Source organism: Zerene cesonia, unplaced genomic scaffold (genome assembly GCF_012273895.1).
Source record: "Zerene cesonia ecotype Mississippi unplaced genomic scaffold, Zerene_cesonia_1.1 Zces_u002, whole genome shotgun sequence".
In the NCBI taxonomy this organism is placed as follows: Eukaryota; Metazoa; Arthropoda; class Insecta; order Lepidoptera; family Pieridae; genus Zerene; species Zerene cesonia.
In genome coordinates this window covers 3,363,167-3,383,109 of record NW_024045132.1, presented here as the reverse complement: position 1 = coordinate 3,383,109, position 19,943 = coordinate 3,363,167, and the positions used below count along the sequence as shown (strand labels likewise).

General features: G+C 34.2%; 1 protein-coding gene across 1 annotated transcript; it reads right to left on the bottom strand.

Moving 5' to 3' along the window:
- Window positions 1-3,387: 3,387 nt before the first annotated feature.
- Window positions 3,388-5,357, bottom strand: LOC119838337 (zinc finger protein Noc). Its single transcript, XM_038364251.1, has 2 exons — window positions 5,077-5,357; window positions 3,388-4,940 (listed from the first exon to the last, which is right to left on the bottom strand). The coding sequence occupies exons 1-2, from the start codon at window positions 5,161-5,163 to the stop codon at window positions 3,687-3,689; spliced, it is 1,341 nt and encodes a 446-aa protein (XP_038220179.1). The 5' UTR covers window positions 5,164-5,357; the 3' UTR covers window positions 3,388-3,686.
- Window positions 5,358-19,943: the final 14,586 nt, after the last annotated feature.

Genomic DNA, 19,943 nt, shown 5'->3' with positions numbered 1-19,943 from the left:
ACCTCTCTATAACTTAAAAAAAATATTCATTTTTAATTTCCCTAATATTATAAGTACATGCAACCAAAAATACCTCTTTTTAAATTAAGAGTAATATTTATATAAATATAGCTTTAATAAAGTAAACTTAAAGTCTATAATAGCATTAACTATACGAGAAAGTTCATGGCTTGTTCCCCACAAATGTCCATAATTACCAGCCGTCAATACTGTGATACAGTCATGTCATTAATACGTTCTTTTTCTTCAACATCGGTTATTAAGCAAAGTTATTATTGGTAATTATAGCCGTGATACAGTCGCGGGCATAATTTCGTTTCGAGGAGTTTTTTGGTAGCAAATGTTGATTTTTGCCTTATTAAGTTATTATAATGATTGGCGTATTTTAAAAATGAAATTCGATTCATGTAAATCACAACAAGTACGTACTTTTTATGATTAAATCGATGAATAGTTATTTAACGAATTACTGGACAATTTTTACAACTCAATACTCAATAGATTTAAATTCTAAATCTATTATGTACATTTATTTCTTTATGCGCAACTTTTCAATACATTGACACAATGTAAAGCACATTCCAACTTCAAACTAATCAAACGAAACTACAAAAATGGGTTATTTATTCGCCAAGGTATTGAAATGAAAATGAATGAAATTAAATTCTTTATTGCTTATAAAAACAAAGAAAAACTGAACAACATTAAATAAGCAAAAGGCGGCCTTATCGCTAGGTAGCGATCTCTACCAAGCAACCCTTTAAGTAAAAGGAAAAAAAAGAATATATAAAATAGAAGGTGAGCAAAAATAAGGCAATTTAGAAAAAAATTATGATGGTATTTAAATACATACATATTATATACATACAGACATACACACATACGGACATAATTAACATATAAGTATATATAAACAGATTTATAATAAGTTTAAATACATAAACAGGTATTCACTATTCAATGTTTGAAAAACACGTTAAAATCCAGTAAATCCTAAGCCTTTACGACTAGAATATTTCACAATACAGTATCTGGTATCACAGTGAACGAATAGCATTACAAACCTGCACACTTCACATTTCATATAACCCTAATAAAAAGCCAGGTACCACAATTTACCATGACAAAAACTCGATTACTATGACAATTGGTTCATACAACCCTCCAATTCAGTCCGCTGGTCTATAATACCCCCGATGCATAATTCATTCCTCTGATAATATGTTAATTTCGCTCACCTTATGTTTATGCTAATCGTAATTGGTTATTTCGATGCTGGGATTACCGTATCATCCATCTCTGTTGCTCATCCGTCATCTATAATCAGACGTTTGGGTGTATGTGATTTTACAGTGCAATTATCTGTTTACAACTTATAAATACAAGCAATTGTGGTAAAGCGGGAGCAAGGGGAAAAGGTGTTTTTGATTAATAAAAGTATATACGGATATTTAATTGAATAATAATTATTCAAATGACCTATGCTTAGCTGTTGGACCGATGTGACGGAATTCAGCAGAAAGTTTATCTTGCCAGTTAAAATTCAATCATTTAATAGAGATGCTGGAGAAAGCTAGCTAAAACCACTCTCTTATTTAGTTGAGAGTATGAGTTTAAATTTTAGTAGTACCTAAAGTTGAATGTTCTAGTCTGCAGTAAAATAGGTAAATAGCTACTAATTTTTTTGACTGAAGTAATAATAATCCTAGCAACATTTTTGTTAGCAGTTATTATTATTAGTAGTAGTAATAATAAATATTCACTATAATATTACATAATTTTTGCACTATACTTTACTCTCCTATGTAGTTATTGTTAACACTACAATTATATTTTTTTATCCATTCTACAGTGCTAATACATACAAATAAATATGTGTCTAATCTCTTCCTTCATTACGAATGATGGTTTAAAATATTTTACTATAATATGACTGCTGCTACAAAATATACCTACAACGGAAAAAATCTGAACAATTTTTCTTTTCAAAGGAAAGAATATCTTTACTCAATAACGTGAATCAAGCTTTCAAACATCGTAAACATGAACGCAATAATATTAAATTACAAAAACAGAATTGCATTTGAAAGCAGACTTGAGAATCGTATAGAAGTTCAGTTCTAAATAACTAGATGGCGCTACGAGCTCCAAACTTGGCTCGGAACGAAACATTCGGAAAACTATGTCAAAGTCGCATTAAGTTATCTGGCTAGTAAATTTTATAGCTCTACTGATTTATGACAACGTGACAATGCCAGTAATGAAATCAATAACATGTTTTATTACCCCTTATATTATCACTATATTTATTACAATATTGTATTAATGAAATAAATGGATGACCGCATTAAATAGGGATATTGCTCGTTGAAGAGAATGGTTCTATATTAATATTCATTGCGAAATAAATAAAAAAATAATTATCTTGCTAATTGCCTATTTATATTGTCTGCCGTTTTAATTATTCGCTAGACAGTGAGCAAACGCAAGCAAATTAACAATGCGTGAAACAACATTTTTTTTGCTCGTTCTGGTGAAGCATTTTGAAACATTAATGATACCCATTTAAACTTCAGCTGTTAATTTATTCAATTAAAGTCTAAGAGACAAAATGAGGTGAAGCAATTTTTTTCGTTGCGTAAGTGTCGAAATGGATGGTGGAGATAAAATAATTTAGCCTCTGTTTTCAACTACTCTGCCAGCTGTCTTCCCATCTTTTCACGCGACCAATTATGCTTTTGACAGTTGAATTTTCGACATGACGTGGGCCTAATCAAAATAACATTTATTAAAAAAACTCGGCATTAACAGAACTGACAGCTCACGGTTCTGTTATTAATGCTGAGAGCGGTTCTTTGCGTGTATTATATTATTTCTTTTTGTATGTTTTCAATGAAGTTAAATTGTTTTCGAGTTTTTTCTATCGCATTAGGTGGGCGTAGTGTTGCGTGATTGTAGTCTTGTTTTATCACGCCACGTTTGTTGATTGACGGCACTAATGTGTGTGTTAGAGGTACATTAATCAATCATTCTGTTGGGTTTATTGCTGCTGCGCCATAGTTGGAAAGTCGTTTCAACTTGATGGCGTATAATTCAGTTTTATGTTTGTGTTTAATGCGCTTTCTATGAGATTTATTGCCAGAGAACTAATCTTGTAAGAGATAAAAATGTCAGTAAATCTATACTTGGTGTGTATAAAGCGCAAACAATTTTTTAAATATATACACTTGAACATAAAATTTTAGTGTGTACTATATTTGTTTTATTACTTTAGCGATTTAGTATAAGAATATCTCTCTGATAAAGATTGAAGAACTATTTGTATTATTGTAAATTAGAGTTTTATTTTTAAGCATGTGTAATATCATGGTTAAATAAAAGAAAATATAAATTTTACGTAGATATATTTGAAATAATTCATTCATTATAATATAACATAGTTATCGTTATTTACACACATTTGGCTGTACAAAGTCTTCAAAATAGTCTCATCACCCGCGTAGACACAAACTAACAAGTTTGCTTAAATATTAACTTACAATTACATTGCACTATTCACTAAATTTGTCATGGCGCGTTTCGCCTTATTATAAATTAGAGTCTATTGATATCACAGAAGAAAATTGGACAATACAACAATAAACATGTCCATCCGAATCGTCGACTTAGAAGATCACTACACTGATTTATTGGTGCACGGCCGCCGCTCCGAGTCTTTGGCCGTACATAGCGTATGGGGAATAGAACGGACCGAGAGCTGGATTGAAAGCGCCATATGGGGAAGTTCCCAGGCTCGCAGGGAGGCCTGCTTTTGAGTAAGGATGATACCGACTCGCAGAAAGTGGGCTGAGAGGCGCTGTCGAGTAAGCACTGCGAAGTCCAGCCGTAGTGAAGAGAGGATTCAATGGATTTAATAGCGACGGCTGCGATGAGGCCGACGATGAAGGTGTAGATCCATCAGCCGTGTGGCTTCTCAAGTGTTGCAAGAGCTCCTCAGAATTTCCAAATCTCTTCCCGCAATACGATTCGCCTACAATCCAATTACACACGTACGGGCGCGTCACTTGCGGGTATGGGAGGCCACCGGCTCCTTGTTGAGATAGAGCCATAGCCATAGCCAAGTTGTATTTCTGATGTTCACACTGAGTGCAGCCTGCTGGGCAAGATCCGTTGCTCATGAGCAAGTGATGATTGTTCACTGAGAATTGGCATCCAGTGCAATAGGGGTCTTTGCAAACTGGAACTAAAGTTTCTCCGCCGGCAGGTGTCTTAACACGAGCATAACCAAGATAGGGATTGGGTGAAGACCCTGGGAACGCGGCGGCGGCGGCCAGCATTGCTGCATGGTGAGCACTGAACGGAGCTCCAGCGTACGGGGGTCTAAATGCGGGGTTCGCATGTTGTTCCATGCCAGGAGGACAGCAAAGTCCAGTCAGCGGATTAAATCCAGGCAAGCCAGGTATATTCTTAAAGGCACCGAGGTGGTCTTTGCCATGACCCAAAACCTCTAATCCAGAACGAATGATCGGGCTAGTGCCTGAAGAACTGGACGAAGAAGATTTTTGTTCATTGCCGGGGCTATTCTTTCCATTTTCTGTCGTCGGCGGAGTTGATTTACGTCCGGGTGTGCTCTTTCCAGACTTTTTATCATCGGAACTGTCAGAGCTTGCTTTAGATGAAGGACGGGTTTCATCTGGTTTCTTCGTGACAACTGTATTTTCATAAGGTTTAAATGCTAAATGCTTATTTTCCGGGGTAGCGCGGGGTTTATCCATTTTTGGGGCATTAGGTGACGAACGGCTAACTGAATCACTATTAACACTATTCACTGATTTTTTCTTGTCCAGAGAAGGTAGCAGAGGCTTAGAAGGCATGGTGTCGGCACCGATCTGGCTGCAAGTTTGCGCTAAAAGCGCAAGCGGGCTTTTCTTGGAATCCAACTGCAACAAAAGAAAAAAAATATTAAAATCCAGTAATAAATACCATTTTTAGAAATACCAAATATTTTTTTTTATGTTAATTTTTTTTTTTGCTTAATTTATTTTTTTAAGTATTGTAAATAAATAAAATACTTACAGAGGATGAAAGAGGAGTTAAATAATCAGGCTGTAGATACTGATTGGGGTTGCTAGTCATCATTCCTCCGTCTTCAAGCACCACCATTTGGAGAATAACTTTCACGATCACTTGTAAACTTTACGCTAGTCACTGTAAGCTCTCAACACAAACTACTCTGTGGTCGCGCGGAATGTTGCAACGAATGCGTGCGTCCGTGGCGGCGGTCGAGGTGACTGTGAGAGACGAGACCCCACTAGAGCGCGACGTTCATTCCCCGCCGCCGTCCCCGCGCGACAGGGACGGCGCTATCTTAAGTCTTTGTTAGAAGAGCTGCACTATACCTCTCCGCTGCAGAGTACGATCATAAAAAATAAAGCGGAAACGACACATAGCTGCATTGCGGTAGGGGAAAAAGGAAAGGCGGTATGGCCGGCAGCCTGGTGCGGATTGAGACGTGCGATGGCGTTGGCGAGCCACCCATGACGGCATCGCTTTGAACCGCCGCGTCTACCTGCCCGATACACTCCGTAGCTTTTTTGTTCCGCGCCACTTTTATTACGCTTTCGACACCGCTCTCTCGCCGGCGCTTTTCTGACACATTCGAAACTACTTACTCTTTTACTGCCGTCTTTGTTCCATAGTTCAAAGGGGAAAATTGATCTGTACTACGTTTCCACGTACACGTTTGATGTCAACGTTTATGATCGAGTATTTCATTCCATTGACAGCGTAAAGTCCATAATGTTAATGTTAATCCGACACTAAAACCTGTCAAACACGGCCCGGTCAAAAGATCCCTCCGTAGCGATCAAATTAAATATGTCAATTTGGAAACCCATATCAACAGCTGCGAGCATGTCGGGGCCTTTAGAAATATTGCTTATTGTGTCCAAACAAAGATAGTAAGTATAACGTATGGGCGGACGACAGAGGTCGTAAATAACACGGCGGGTTGTAATATATTTGACAGAGCGCGGACATGCTAAACAAAAAACATGTTTATTGCGATACGGGGTCTCGCGGGCCCGTATTTCTATAAATTAGGAACACGGGCGTTTTAGTGTTTATTTAGGTGGAATGGGCGCCTCGCATTTATGGTTTCACGAGTTTGTGACTAAATCATTTCGTACGTGTCTCGAATGGAGAGTTATCACTTATTTAAAATCTTTTACGTACATTGCAAGCGTGTTCCCTTTTACAATGTTTTGGCAAATGTGCTATAAAATGTATTATTGTACTTGAGTATTATTATACGTTTAGGCTTTTGTATAGATGCAAAATCGTGGTGTTAAAAGTTTTTAAAGCTTTGCTTTAAATAATTGAAATATACTTTTTAAGAATGTTAATCCGTTGTATTGTAATTACAAATAAAAAGATTTATCTGTATTGTATTATTTTTAAGGACGATTTAAAATATCATTGTTCTCTAAGAAAGATAAGTGAACCTTAAGAAGATTAATAAAAATAGTAGGTAACAATTTTCAACTACTATTGAAAAACGTATTTGTAAAAAATAAATAATTTATGCAAAGTTGACTTCCATGAATAGTTTCTATAAAGAAATATTCAGGGCTTAATAATAATTGCATTCATTAATATATTATAAGTTAGCTTTCCGCTCCCGGCTTCACCCGCGAAGTCAAAGGTAGTATAGTTTCCGCTCCCGTGGCTATCCAGGTAAAACCCATTCTATGTCCTTTCTTAGGCCTCAAGTTACATTAGTACCAAATTTCACCCAAATCGGTTCAATGGTTTCGGCGCAAAGAGACAAGCAGTGATACTATCGCATTTATAATTACGGTTAAAGATATTTATTTCTCTAAAGATTACATTTTAATCACTTAACACTTAATTTATTAAATAATTAGTAGGGATTTAGTATATGGTTGGACAATATATTATATTTAACCTACTCATAATACTGTGTATTAGCAGCGCCATATATAATTTAAATATTTAGGTAATTTTATTAAAGTTTACTAAACCAAAAGTAACAAAAGCACAAAAGTTGAGCTTATGCAGCATATAAACCTATATATAAGTTGTAATCGGAGCATTATAGATAAAACGACTTATCTAAATAGCTTTGGTCTGTAGCAGATAGCGAGGCGATAACGGACAATAGAAAGCCACTGATTTAGCAGAAGATATCGATTTGAAAAAAATGTTATACACTGACAAAATAAACTCATGCTTGTATGTAGGTATTGCGCTTTGGTCGCTTTTGTGATGTTATACACAGGTTTTAATGTATAAGTTAGCAACATCCTACTAGTCCTACTAATCCTACTCATATTATAAATGCGAAAGTTTGTAAGGATGTGGGTGTGTTTGTTGCTCTTTCACGCAAAACGTACTAAACCGATTGCAATGAAATTTGGTACGTAGACAGCTGGAGAACTGGAATAACATACAGGCAACTTTTTATCCCGTTATTCCTACGGGATACGGACTTACGCGGATGAAACCGCAGGGCGCATCTAGTATACAATAAAACACGAAACTCGGAAATCATTGATCAATTTAATTGTTCTTCAATCTCAGAGATGAAACAAGCGAAGTGAGAAATTATTTATGGCCACGAAACTCACAAATTCCTTAATCATTTATCGGAGTATGATGTTGATAAGCCTTTTAACCAATTTGAATACGTTTTATAAGTTTAGTAATTAATTAAATTGATGTTAGGATTTTGACAAAACATAACAAATTCTTGCTAGAAATAAATTGCAGCATATGTCCATACAATGAAGCTCAAATCGTCTTTTTTAACACAGAAAATCATTGCACATGCTTCAACTCAATAATGATGTTGGTATTTATTCACATCCCTTACCATTAACCACAAAAGTAAAAGCCCTAAGCTGATTTTCAATTTTGATCAACGAACGAAACGTTATAGTTCAATAAACATCACACACGCTGCATCAACTTCTAACAAATTAACCAATGTGTATTACAATATCTTCACGATACAATCAACTCCTGTTGTACGAATTTGGTATCCCAAACATGTAACCACACTAGCAATCACAAAGACTAGAAAAAACCATTTCAAAATAGACCACGCATGAGTTAACAGCTTTACGGATATCCGAACCCAATTACATGTCAATAGAATAAATTATTTACGTGTAAACGGCATATTATTAAAGGGACAAAAAGGGAACCTTTCATTTCGCTTGATGGTCTTTGAGCTTAGCAATTTTTTTTATATGAACTGTACATGTGTATAATGGGAGTATTATAATAGAACTATTACGTTTATATATTATCTATATTGTGTTTAGGTTTTATCGCATCGCGTAAATTAATTTTAATTAGACAGATTAATTAAATTAATTATTATTATATATATTATTACGTATTTTAATTAAATAGATTAATCGACATTATTGTTATAATGATGATGCAAGAACAATTTTCACTTTGCTTAATATATTTGTAAGCATTACTTGGAAAAATGCTAAACTCTACTCTGGCAACTATTTTCATTATTTGTAACTACGTAATATATTCAAATACAGAAAATATACATTTTTTTATTTATTTGCATTAACTACCGATGTATCTTCAAAACTTTACATCATATAAACAAACATATTTTCAACAATATTTTCAAGCTTTAAAAGAAAGCATGTCAAGTTGATAATGCTGGTAATTAAGGCTGTAGGTTGCTGTTGATATAAGCCGTATAATCGTCCTTTTTACACCAAAATGCAGCGACAATTGCAGTCATTGATAAACACCAAATGGTTTGCAATACCACGTGACACGAACTTCTGTCTCCAGCTGTATTAACAAACTCGAGTGTTGCAGGCCGCCAGCGCCGGGCGCTTTGATGTCGCCGCATCCGGCAATGCTTTCAATGACCTAACTCATTACCGACGTGACGTGGTGATACAGGACTTAATTGACGTTTTGAATGTGGATTGTTATGACATAAACACACAAATGTTTTTGTCTGGACAGATGGATGTAGGTGCGAAGGTAAGTTTCAGGATTAGGTAGTCAGATATTCACAGTAACGGAGTCAGTAATATGTTGTGTTGTTAAGAGCATATCGTTAAAAGTCAACGCAGTTACATACAATAGAATGTCACCCCAGGCCCTAAATATAACATGTACATTATCATAATACGCGTTAACAAAGCACAATAAATTCAATATGTTATAATAGGTATTACTATAACATTGTTGAATCAATAGAAACTTTATTCTAAATAAACCTATTTGAATTTACTTCAAGTCTCACACAGGTATACTAAAAGCCAGATCAAATGGCAAATATATACATAATAAAAAGACATAATGACATGCATTCCCAGTATTTGATTTCAACAGGAAACGTTCATAAATATTTACCATACATTACCATAAAGCGAAACTTTACGGCTGACTCTGGACCCCCCAAAACCACTCATAAAATTGCCTATCTATTCAACCCCTAATTGTAATATTTATTATGTTGTTAAATGTTATCGTAGCTAGAGATAAGGGGCAAATAAAACGGAATCTGCTTTAAAAGTGACTTTTATCTTTTCGTAATAAAATTTTCCCTCGTCCCCAGAGTTACCTACGTCTCACCTTAATTAACTGAGTAATAAAAGAAAATTCGCTTTTTTAAATATCATTCAAAGAACATTAAGGACCGTGCTTGCTGGGCCGCTTGGAAGACATATGCTTTTGTTAATAAAACTTTGTATTATAATGGTTAATACTTATTATGATTGAGTCTTTCTTGTATTCGAATTGAAATCATATTAAGGCTTAGAAAGAAAAATTAAAACAAAAGCTAAGTTTGGAAAATATGGAAAGGTAATTTATAAAAATTTACAGTGAAATAAACCGTCTAATAAGATCAAAAGTAGAAAGTTGCATTTTATACGTGGAAAATATGGAATTGGGGCGAAAATGTAGACCGTGGTTTTAATTTTATTATAATACCAGCTTGGTCTCACCTCAGTAAGTATTTTCAGATATAATTCTGGTACATTAGCCACCACTGGCAAGTATCACCAAAATACATTCAGTGGTTTTCGCGTAAAAGGGTAACAAATATACACAGGTCAGGTATATTATATAAGTAATGTGAATAAAAAGACAAAATTCATTTGTACAGTAGTTTGTTATATTTGTCCGCTGATCAGAGGGCTTATAAAAACAAACTGCCCTTGTATCTTAATTAACTCTGAAATTAAACTATAATCGCTCAAGATGCCCAACGTGACAGGCTGAATTGGACGTCATGTAAAATTGTAACGCGTAAAAACCAGGGCGCGGCTGTAAAGCGATAAATAACAGGTGAGGTGGAATAAATATCGTTGTAGTATCAGTATTTATGGCGCAATAAATAGAGAGCTTTTGTGGATGCCGCCGTTGTAAATAATTTTACAAAACGTTGTTACTTGCTAGCGGCTATGCAACTGACGGTAGAGCGATTTGGTGTGGACGAAGTGGTATGGAGAACGCAATGGAATACTATATTAAATGGTAATGTTGTATGTTAGTTGTGGAAGGTACATTAAATATAAATTAGAACAGTTGGTGAACTGTAAAACTTCTTGTTTTTCTTATTATGAGAACGTTTAGATGTAGTACATGATTTTCTTTCTGAAGGATTTACCAAGAATATGATGTTGATTCATTTAGTCAAAAATATTAGTATAAATTAAATGAAAACTTTATAAACAATAAAAAGTAAAGTATCATGTACTAAATAAAGTGAGTTATTTACAAAGTACCTACTCCGAAACACCTTAAAAATTTGAGAGTATAGAGCGACATTGTCCGCTCCTTTCAGCGCCGCACATAGCCGGTACATCTCAAAAGTGCAAGAAACAATGTTTAATGAGTTCCATAATGAGTGACAATTGTACTATTTCGTGAAGATGCCGAAAGCTGGCGCTTAGCGTCAACAACTATTGTCTTAAATTATTTTATTACTTTACTGTTTACGGCTTTAGCCTTTTGCCGACTGTACTTTCCGTAAGGATAAAGAATTATGACGGTAAAATATGTAAAGGCACATAAATAATTTATTATGAAAAAATTCCAAGAAATGCTGGAGCGATTTTACTATTGAGATAAGCTTAACAAGTTTTATTATCTAGGTTAAAGTTGATTTCATTTGCTTGAATCATTGTGTTAGGATGTCAAATACCATTCCATTGATGTCGAATTTGAGGAATTCTGTTTTTATTTATCAGCATATCACAACCAAACGTATGATCAGTGATCAGTGATCAAGTGATTTCCACTTAATGTATTTTATTAATGGCTAGGTATTAGATTAGAGGTCTTATTAAGAATTTTGCAACAGTCTTAGTCTTCGGTAAATAGATTAATTTAAATCTAACTCTTACTGATACTTAATAGAATGCGTGTGTTAATATGCGAAATTACCAGAGAACTAAAATATTGGCATCTCCAATAACATGTATATTCACCTGCTAAGCCGCTATGCTGATGAAAGATGGTGACCTTCATTACAACAATTCCTATGCTTGCATGCTTACAAAAGCATTTCCATAATAATAGTGTTCAGGTTAAATAGTGACTAATTCTCTCGTGATAAAGAATTTCTAGGTATTTCTTTTCTCTCAAACAAGCAAAAATTGGGGCACTCAAATATTACACCTCTCATTCCGTTAGACTTCTTTTAGAAAATTCTATGGTTTAATCTATCCAGTATCTCTTAATTTAATCAGCACCACTTAGTAGATAGGTATTTAGAAATTCCAGTTATTTGTATGGTAACAGCTTAATTTTAGATTAAGAAGCAAATAATTTCAATAATATAATAAAATATCCAAGAATAGTATAATCTTGTGTTGATTTCAAATACATGCAAAATTTAAATTATAAATGACGTAATTTAATTATTCTAATGAGAAGCGGGCGATAATAAAATCACTGACTGAATAAACAGTTCTAACAATAAATACAAGTTGAATTTCTATGAGAGCACGCACATTGCACAATAAACAACTATTAAACACGTTCGTGGAAATAATAATTTACATTAAACTAAACAATAAAATACACTGTATAAGGGTCAAAATTGTGTAAACGTATGGTAGCGATTAAAGGGGTGAAATAATAATAAACAACAACCCTGAAACATATGTCTTCTTGGTAGAGGACGTAACGCTATCTTTATTTGTAAGAGATTTTTTTATTTAAGGGCAAGATAGGAGCCAGATATGTTTTCTAATCAATGTATTTGTTAATTAAATATGTTGTGAGTTCGAATAATAACGTCTTAATATTATAATTATAACGTCCTTTATAAATAAGCTAATGTATACAGCATTTAAATTATTGCTAAATGACTGCATCGTTAATATTTAATATTTATCGATAATATCGACATTCACTCAGTATATTTTAATTTAGATCGCATTAATTAAAACGTCGTGCATTCAACACATTATAAACCTGACAACCTACATTTATATGTAAATAACGCATTATAGAATATGCAAGTGAGACACCAATTAATTTTTATTTCCGCACTTTCAGATTTCTTATCTAATCTTGGTATTTCTTGTGTGAACATCGCACTAATAACTCTATAATACACGCATGATGTCACATTCATGCGTGATTAATCTTTCACAAGTAAAGTAATGCCATAAATACAATTTAAAATTACAATCGATTAATCCATCCCATAATTTATACGATCGACTGCACCAAACACTATTCAAGCAAATCGAACAATGGCAATGTTAAATTTATTTTCTATACAAATTTGTGCACCGTGAAATTCGTTCCCTTAACGAAAAGCTTTATTCCACAGTATTATATTACAAGACACATACGCATCAGTATAAATAAATGGTGGCCCACCATAAAGATGGCGATAAACAAAATTCAGTCCCGCGCCTTCCCCTTTTTTATTGGCAGGGGGCAATTTGAGAGGCTGTTCTCTGCTAAAATAACCAAAATAATTCTAGCAATCTTCGCGTTAAAATTTATAGTGTTCACGCCTTATTACTTGGTGGTAAAGTTCAATTTGCTTCAGCAGTTAATTTTCTTGTTGAAATGTGTTCGTTGTAGTTGTGTAATTTATATTCCGACTATGGTTTAGTGCGTTTTACGAAATTGTTAAAGACAGATAAAGGGTGATATTTACATTGGGGTAGTTTATGAGAGGTTGGTCGACAGACGTTATGACCGGCTAATCATTATAAATGAGGGTCGCAAACGCGTCTACAAATTAATGCCCGGCGACGTTTATTGGACATCTTTTAAACCTTATTTTTATGTTATCTTTATAATTGAGAATGTTTCTGTTACTACTATTAGTGATAAGTATTTGAAATGGATTGAATTAATATAATGTATATGTTTTTTAATTTCGTTTAATTTCTCACTTTCATTAATCACAACAATTAAAAACTTTTAATAAGCAGTAGTCTCCCCGTGACTACGCTCGGTGTAAAGTGTTAAAGCGTCGGGTTAATAATATAATGAATAAATCGCGTTTTATTTATTTTTATTTCAATTTTTTTTTAATCCGTTAAAAGTCATTAATTTCTAAATGTATATCACTCGCGTAAAATCAAACACAAGAAGATACTAGTACCTTCCCATAAAAAATTTTCAAGGAATGAAACGCTTTACAGCAGTTGTTAGTATCCGATGCCGTTCTCCAGCCTCATATCTCCAGACAAAAAAAATCACATAATGAAATCTCCCCGTCGCGAATAGATATAAGAGAGACAAACAAACAAACTTTTAAATTTATAACATTAATTAAAATTAAAAATAAAATATCATGACTTCAGATGAAAATATGAAAAAATGGCTTAATGCATTGGCCTCAAATAACAAGGTAATTTCCTATTAGCGCAGTGGTGTCATACAAATATTTCAATGAAAATATCATGCTCTTACTTGGATTATAATTACATAAATAAATACAACTTTGACTGTTTTTTGTTAGCACTAAAATTAACGGTAAGGACAGAAACATTCACAATATTTTTAGTACGGAAGGAGATAATTACGTCGCACTCGAAACCAGTTCCTTATTTACACTTATGAAAACATTATCAAAATAAACAAACGCAGTCGCTGTTGCGGCTGAGTAAACTTTAAATTCCACAGCAGTTCAAATACATTAATCATTTAACTTATTAAATATTGTTATCTAAATCAAAATTAAACAAATTTATTCAGCGACAGCACAGTTTGCCATGAAATAATACACAAATATTTTCTGTTTCGTGTCAACAGCTCAAAATTTATAGCACTCCGAATCCATTTCTGGTGACAAGGCCGCTTGTGATGTTAAACGATGCTCCATCCGTTTTCGGTCGTTCATTGATGGTCTTGTTCCGAGGATTGATGTCGGCAGTGAAACAAAAAAAGTAATGATTGCTGAATTAATTTATGATGTCGTTGGCAATTTTATTTGGGTACCACGTAATATGGAGCGAAGAAGTGATAAGACGTTGTTTTTTGGCGCTTTGATAAACAAAAGACGTCTTGTCCTATCATCGCAATGCAAAATAATCGCTTTTAACTTATATGATACCGCATTTTATGACCTATTGTCACGGTGATAAGTAAAACTTTTGAAACTTTTATAATCTCTGGTTTAGTTCTGTAAACTTTTGTATTTATTGTTGATTAGATACGAAGCAATAAACGTAAAAGCATTATGTGAATCATATAAGGACATAAACTAAGTTTTTAATGATATACCTAATGTAATATACATACACGATAAAATCATGAATAATTTTAGTCAGTTGTTTTCGTTTGACTCATCATCCCATCATCATATTATAATGTAGTAATACGAAAATTAACACTCAAACTATTTGTATGCAGATGAAATTTATATTTTTATTGTGTTTTATTGTATCACCTTAGACAGTTCAGTCTTAAAATAAGGACATTAACAAAACATAACCCTCGGATTCAAGGAAAAATTGAAATTACCAGCTCAGACGCCGTGTGCATGAAAAATTCATTTGAACGAAACAAGAGGGAGGCGAGGCATAATAATTTGAATAAATATCAAGGAGAGTCCCAAGCGACTGACGTGACAAAACGCGGGTTCAGCCACGCGTGTTTATGCGATCTGATGGTGTAATTTGCCGGTAACATTCGGGGAAGATAAATTGAAAAATCAATTTGTTTCCTGCACGCTCGCCCGGTCTCGAACCTCGACTTATCAATTTTGAAGTCCGAGGTCCTCCCCACTGAGCCACCACTGCTTGCTGCTTAAAACGGTGAAGGAAAACATCGTGAGGAAACCGGCATGTCCGAGAATCAAAAGTTCGACGACATGTGACATCTGCCAACCCGCACTTGGCCAGCGTGGTGGATTATGGCCTGAACCCTCATAGGAGGTCTGTGTCCCAGCAGTGGGAACATATAAGGGCTGATACGGGATTCGGGGAAGGCGTAATGCGAGATGACGCTTATACGCAAAAATATTATTAGCTTTCAAGCGAGTGAGACATGTGACATGTAGGTTACAGCTATGTTTCCCTAGAGGGGTTTAATTTAGACAGCGAATATAATTCCAGTCTTAGCGTTGTTTTCTTTTCGGCTTAGCTCGATTATTCCATTCACATACATTTCCATAGAAATATCGTTATACTTGCCACACATCCCCCGTTCTGAGAATACCACAAAGGGGTGCTAAGTGTGCTCGCAAACATAAAAATAATAACAAAATCCCCGTGTATTTTGACAACATAATACTCGATGGACACAAAAGCCATCACGTCACGAGCAATCGGTTTCGCTTCCCCGCCGCCCTTTGAGAAGGGTCCCGAGCAGGTTTTGCAAATAAATTATTAGAAAGTTTTTTGTCAGGGTCGCGGCGTTGTGCTACCGTTTGACGTTTGCGATGAAAGATTTCTTGCAGATTATAATTGACAAGATCTTTGTCGGTTGTGACAATGGGATTTAATATGGCTGGCTTTTGTGTCGGTCGGGAGATTAGCAGGAGTGGTTGGAGGCAATTCCACGGGTGTATAATTCTCGAAATGTTATTGAATGAAATGGAAGCCCACATTGTGCAGTTCTTACGAAACTTAATTCAAAGTTCCCTTCAACGCTTCAAGATTAGGAACATAATACGATCTAGAAGTTCTTTAACTGATTTGATTTTTCAGAGAAGATTAAAAACGTTCATTGTATGATAAAGTGATGGTAATCATGCGTACACGTCCATTGTGTACAGATTCATCTGTCATTTTTGTAATTAAATTTCTGCTAATACAAGCAGCTTAGAACTGGATTAAGGATTTATGTGTTTTCTGAAATTTTTCTGAATAAGATAAATGGTGATATATACTAAATATAAGTTTATCATTTTCTTGATTATGATTTCATTATTCTAAGATATTTAAGATCTAAGTCTTAAAAACATATTGAATATGTTTCTTAGAGGCAAGGAGATAATAAAATTTTAAGACATGTTATTATCTCCTTTGATATTATTACCTTATATATACTATAACATAAAATGAAGGTATTGAATAGAAATACACTTTTAGTATACTTATCGTTAAAAATTATAACGATATAAAATACTAAAAGTGACTACGATACGATTATACTACAAATATATTTTAAAATGAGTAACTATCGAGTTTCTTGATCCATTCAGTTGGTTTAAAAAAAATACCGTTCATAATTACTTATATAAGTTGAAAAATACAATAAAGTTTTAGAGTTTGAGTGTAATAGACCGCAAAACATATAAACAAGTCTATGAATTCGATTTGCAGGCCGCTTTGTTTCAACGCGTTATATTCATTATTTATTTACACTGCCTCTTTATTTATACACACGTTGTTACCATTGACTTCGTCTAAACGTGATATATTTATTTGCGATGGACGTGGGCCGATTTACATGCACGGACAGACATTTCCCCTGAATTATGCTGACAGTGACAATGAAATCTAGCCGACATGCCTTGCCCACCCAAGTGGGTTGCCAGTTGTTCTTAGAAAAACGAATAAGGTGGTGAACACCGGGGTTCTTTACATTTCTTTTATTACATTTTGATAATTGTATAATAAAACTTATACTGGTACTTTAAAATTCGCAATAAGCTTTTTATATTATTTTTTTAACAGCGGGCAACTGAGTTGGTGGTTCGCCTGATGGTAAGCGATCACCACTGCCCATGAACATTCGAAGAGTTAGTGTAAATGCGCAACTCGCTTTTATATGGGGATATGGAAAGGATTGAAAGAAGGAATAGACTGGGAAGGGTGATTTAAAGAAAATGGGCCACCGCCACCCCCACTCACCGTACAAAAAACACAGTAGCATGCTACTATTTCACGCTGGTCTTAAGGGTGTAGTACTTCCCCGGTTCGAGCTGCTCCAATCCGTGCCAAAACATGTTCGACTCCCACAATAAACATTTTCTCTTATTGCGCTCTTCTTTCTATTCGCATAACCTAGTACTCGAACAGGTCTAATTTACTCATTGCTGTATACCAGGACCTAAACATCTCCTTTACTATAAAAAATTAACCACGCTTCTTCGATAAAATGTTCTGTATGTTTCTAGTTCTTACCATCAGGTGATATACTGGTGATAACCTGCATACTTACCAACGAGACATCCGAACAATCCCGCTTTTCCAGATCACATCCAGTTCATCACTATGTAAATAATTTCATGGTCGTTCATATTGAATTATAAAAAAATGATTTATAAATGACAGGAGAATTGTGTAGCTTGCAATTATTCCTTTGATATCGTACTTTTTATCAGCCATTGTAAGCATTACCCTTGGAATAATGAAGTGGTTTTCTACAATGTTACTACTGGTTGCTTTAACGATCGATTGTCGCAAAAGCTATATCTGACATGATAAATATTTTCAATTTCTGTTATTATTATTGTATTGAAGAAGCAGCTGTTGAGGTTAGAATTTTTTCTAAAAGGTTAAACACATTTGATTAATTTCAATCATATAAGTATTTCTCAAACAGATATTACGCACCTGTATTTCCATATAATGCCATATATTTCTAACTGCTTCGGAATGTTGTAATTGCTGTAATAAGTTTTAGTTTAAGAGGAATATGATTAGGCATTTATTGGGTGCATAAGCGTGCTCCATCCTACAGCACGCTTGTCGCTTTTCATCAGGCGAAGCGATGGTAAAATTTTGAAAACTAATATTCCTTCTCTGGTTTTAGGCTCTAAAAGAAATCGTCACAGTAACATAAAACTATACATACAAAAAATTAGAATTTTTGGAAGCCTTTCTTTGTATAAAAAAACTGTTTAAAATGTTTAATATTGTGATTAAACCGATTAATAAACTGTGCAACGATCTCTAACGCGCTATTGGTGTTCAAATCACACGCGTGGTGATAAATGTGTGCAAATGTGATGCGCCGCGCATAATGATATTGCACTTGGTACATTATGAATCGTGGCACATTATTATATCCGCTGTGCTTCTTTCTGTTTGCTGCTTTACTGTGAATGCAACTGTATCATGAGTTTTCTATTTATTATCCTCTAGCTAGTTTCTGAGGAAAATTACGTAATGATTGAAAATTTGGAAACTTTTCTTAAACATTTTGACTATAGCGGGCCGCCGAGCTTTTAATTTATTTTTAAAGTACTCTTCTACTTTATGGTTAAGGGTTCTTTTATATTAACAAGCTAATATAGTAATGTCAGATTCTGATGTAATTAAATAAATATCAATTTTTAAATACAATTGTTTCTAGAATATACAGAGACTGTGTAAACGGTACGAGCTATTTAAAAGTATTCGCAATCAATAAACCATATTCAAGACACGTGTCCCTACGTGGCTGTCATGTGGTTTTGATGTTTTTGTTCGCACGATGTCTGCGTGTTTATTCCCTTTGAAGAGAATATCGTTAGCTAATTACAGAGCATTGGATTTAAGAATACAATTGAAAAACGCTTATAACATGGGAATAAATCAACTTTATATCTGTATTGCAAGCCCCATTTAGTTTTCCCCCGACAAATTTATTGAAAAAATGTGAATTAATAATCCAAACCATCTTTCTTTTTAAATATTGTGAAATCTTTCTCAATCTTTTTAAAATTCATATATACATTCATACCCATTGTTAGTAATATACACATGTTTCCATTACATTCTAAATAGCAATCCGAATAAAATAATAAAGATCGAAATAAAAACAAAAAACCAACTATTTTACATTCCAGACAATTTTGACATACAAAGAACCCTTACTTTGTATATCATAACTATCTCAAATCCCCAATCAGGGATCAAGTATCACCACCAGTTTTCTTTACTTATATAAAAGCTCCATATTAATATTAAACATATTCCCAGGGTAGCGCGTATGATAATTAATACCATTCGGAGAGGTCGAGAAAAACAGGAGTTATTGTCTCTCATCACAATAGCCATTCATTTTGGGCCCGCTTAAGGACAAACAAAGCGCCGGCGGATAGCATCGGATTTGCTTGACTTGGGGAATGCTGGTGTCACACTATATGGATTGTTATTAAAATTGTGATTTTATAAATATAACGCAGTTTTTGCTCTTTCAGCAAGAATTTTCCCTCTCCAAAATTTCCTAATCAAGGAACAATTATATGTAATAAATTTATTAAAAACTCTTGGGCTAACCTAAAAAAAGGAAAATGGATTAGAAACTTATTCTTATATATACTTCATACTTAAATATTTATTAATCTTATTAGAATGATCTCCTAATCGTATTTCGTCACTAATTTAACCTCATGGGTGCTTTGAGTATTCATTGTCCGTTTCGCTGATCAATTAATTATAATAGCTGAACCGTTCCTCTGAAACGTGTTTTGTTTTGAGCTTTGTGTAATGATAGACACATCTTTACGGGCCCTG

Bases quoted from the DNA above. Each gene is read 5' to 3' on its own strand.
- LOC119838337 (XM_038364251.1), bottom strand. From the start codon at position 5,163: ATGGTGGTGCTTGAAGACGGAGGAATGATGACTAGCAACCCCAATCAG. The intron at 4,941-5,076 runs GTAAGTATTTTA...CTTTTGTTGCAG, and splicing joins TAACTCCTCTTTCATCCTCT to TTGGATTCCAAGAAAAGCCC.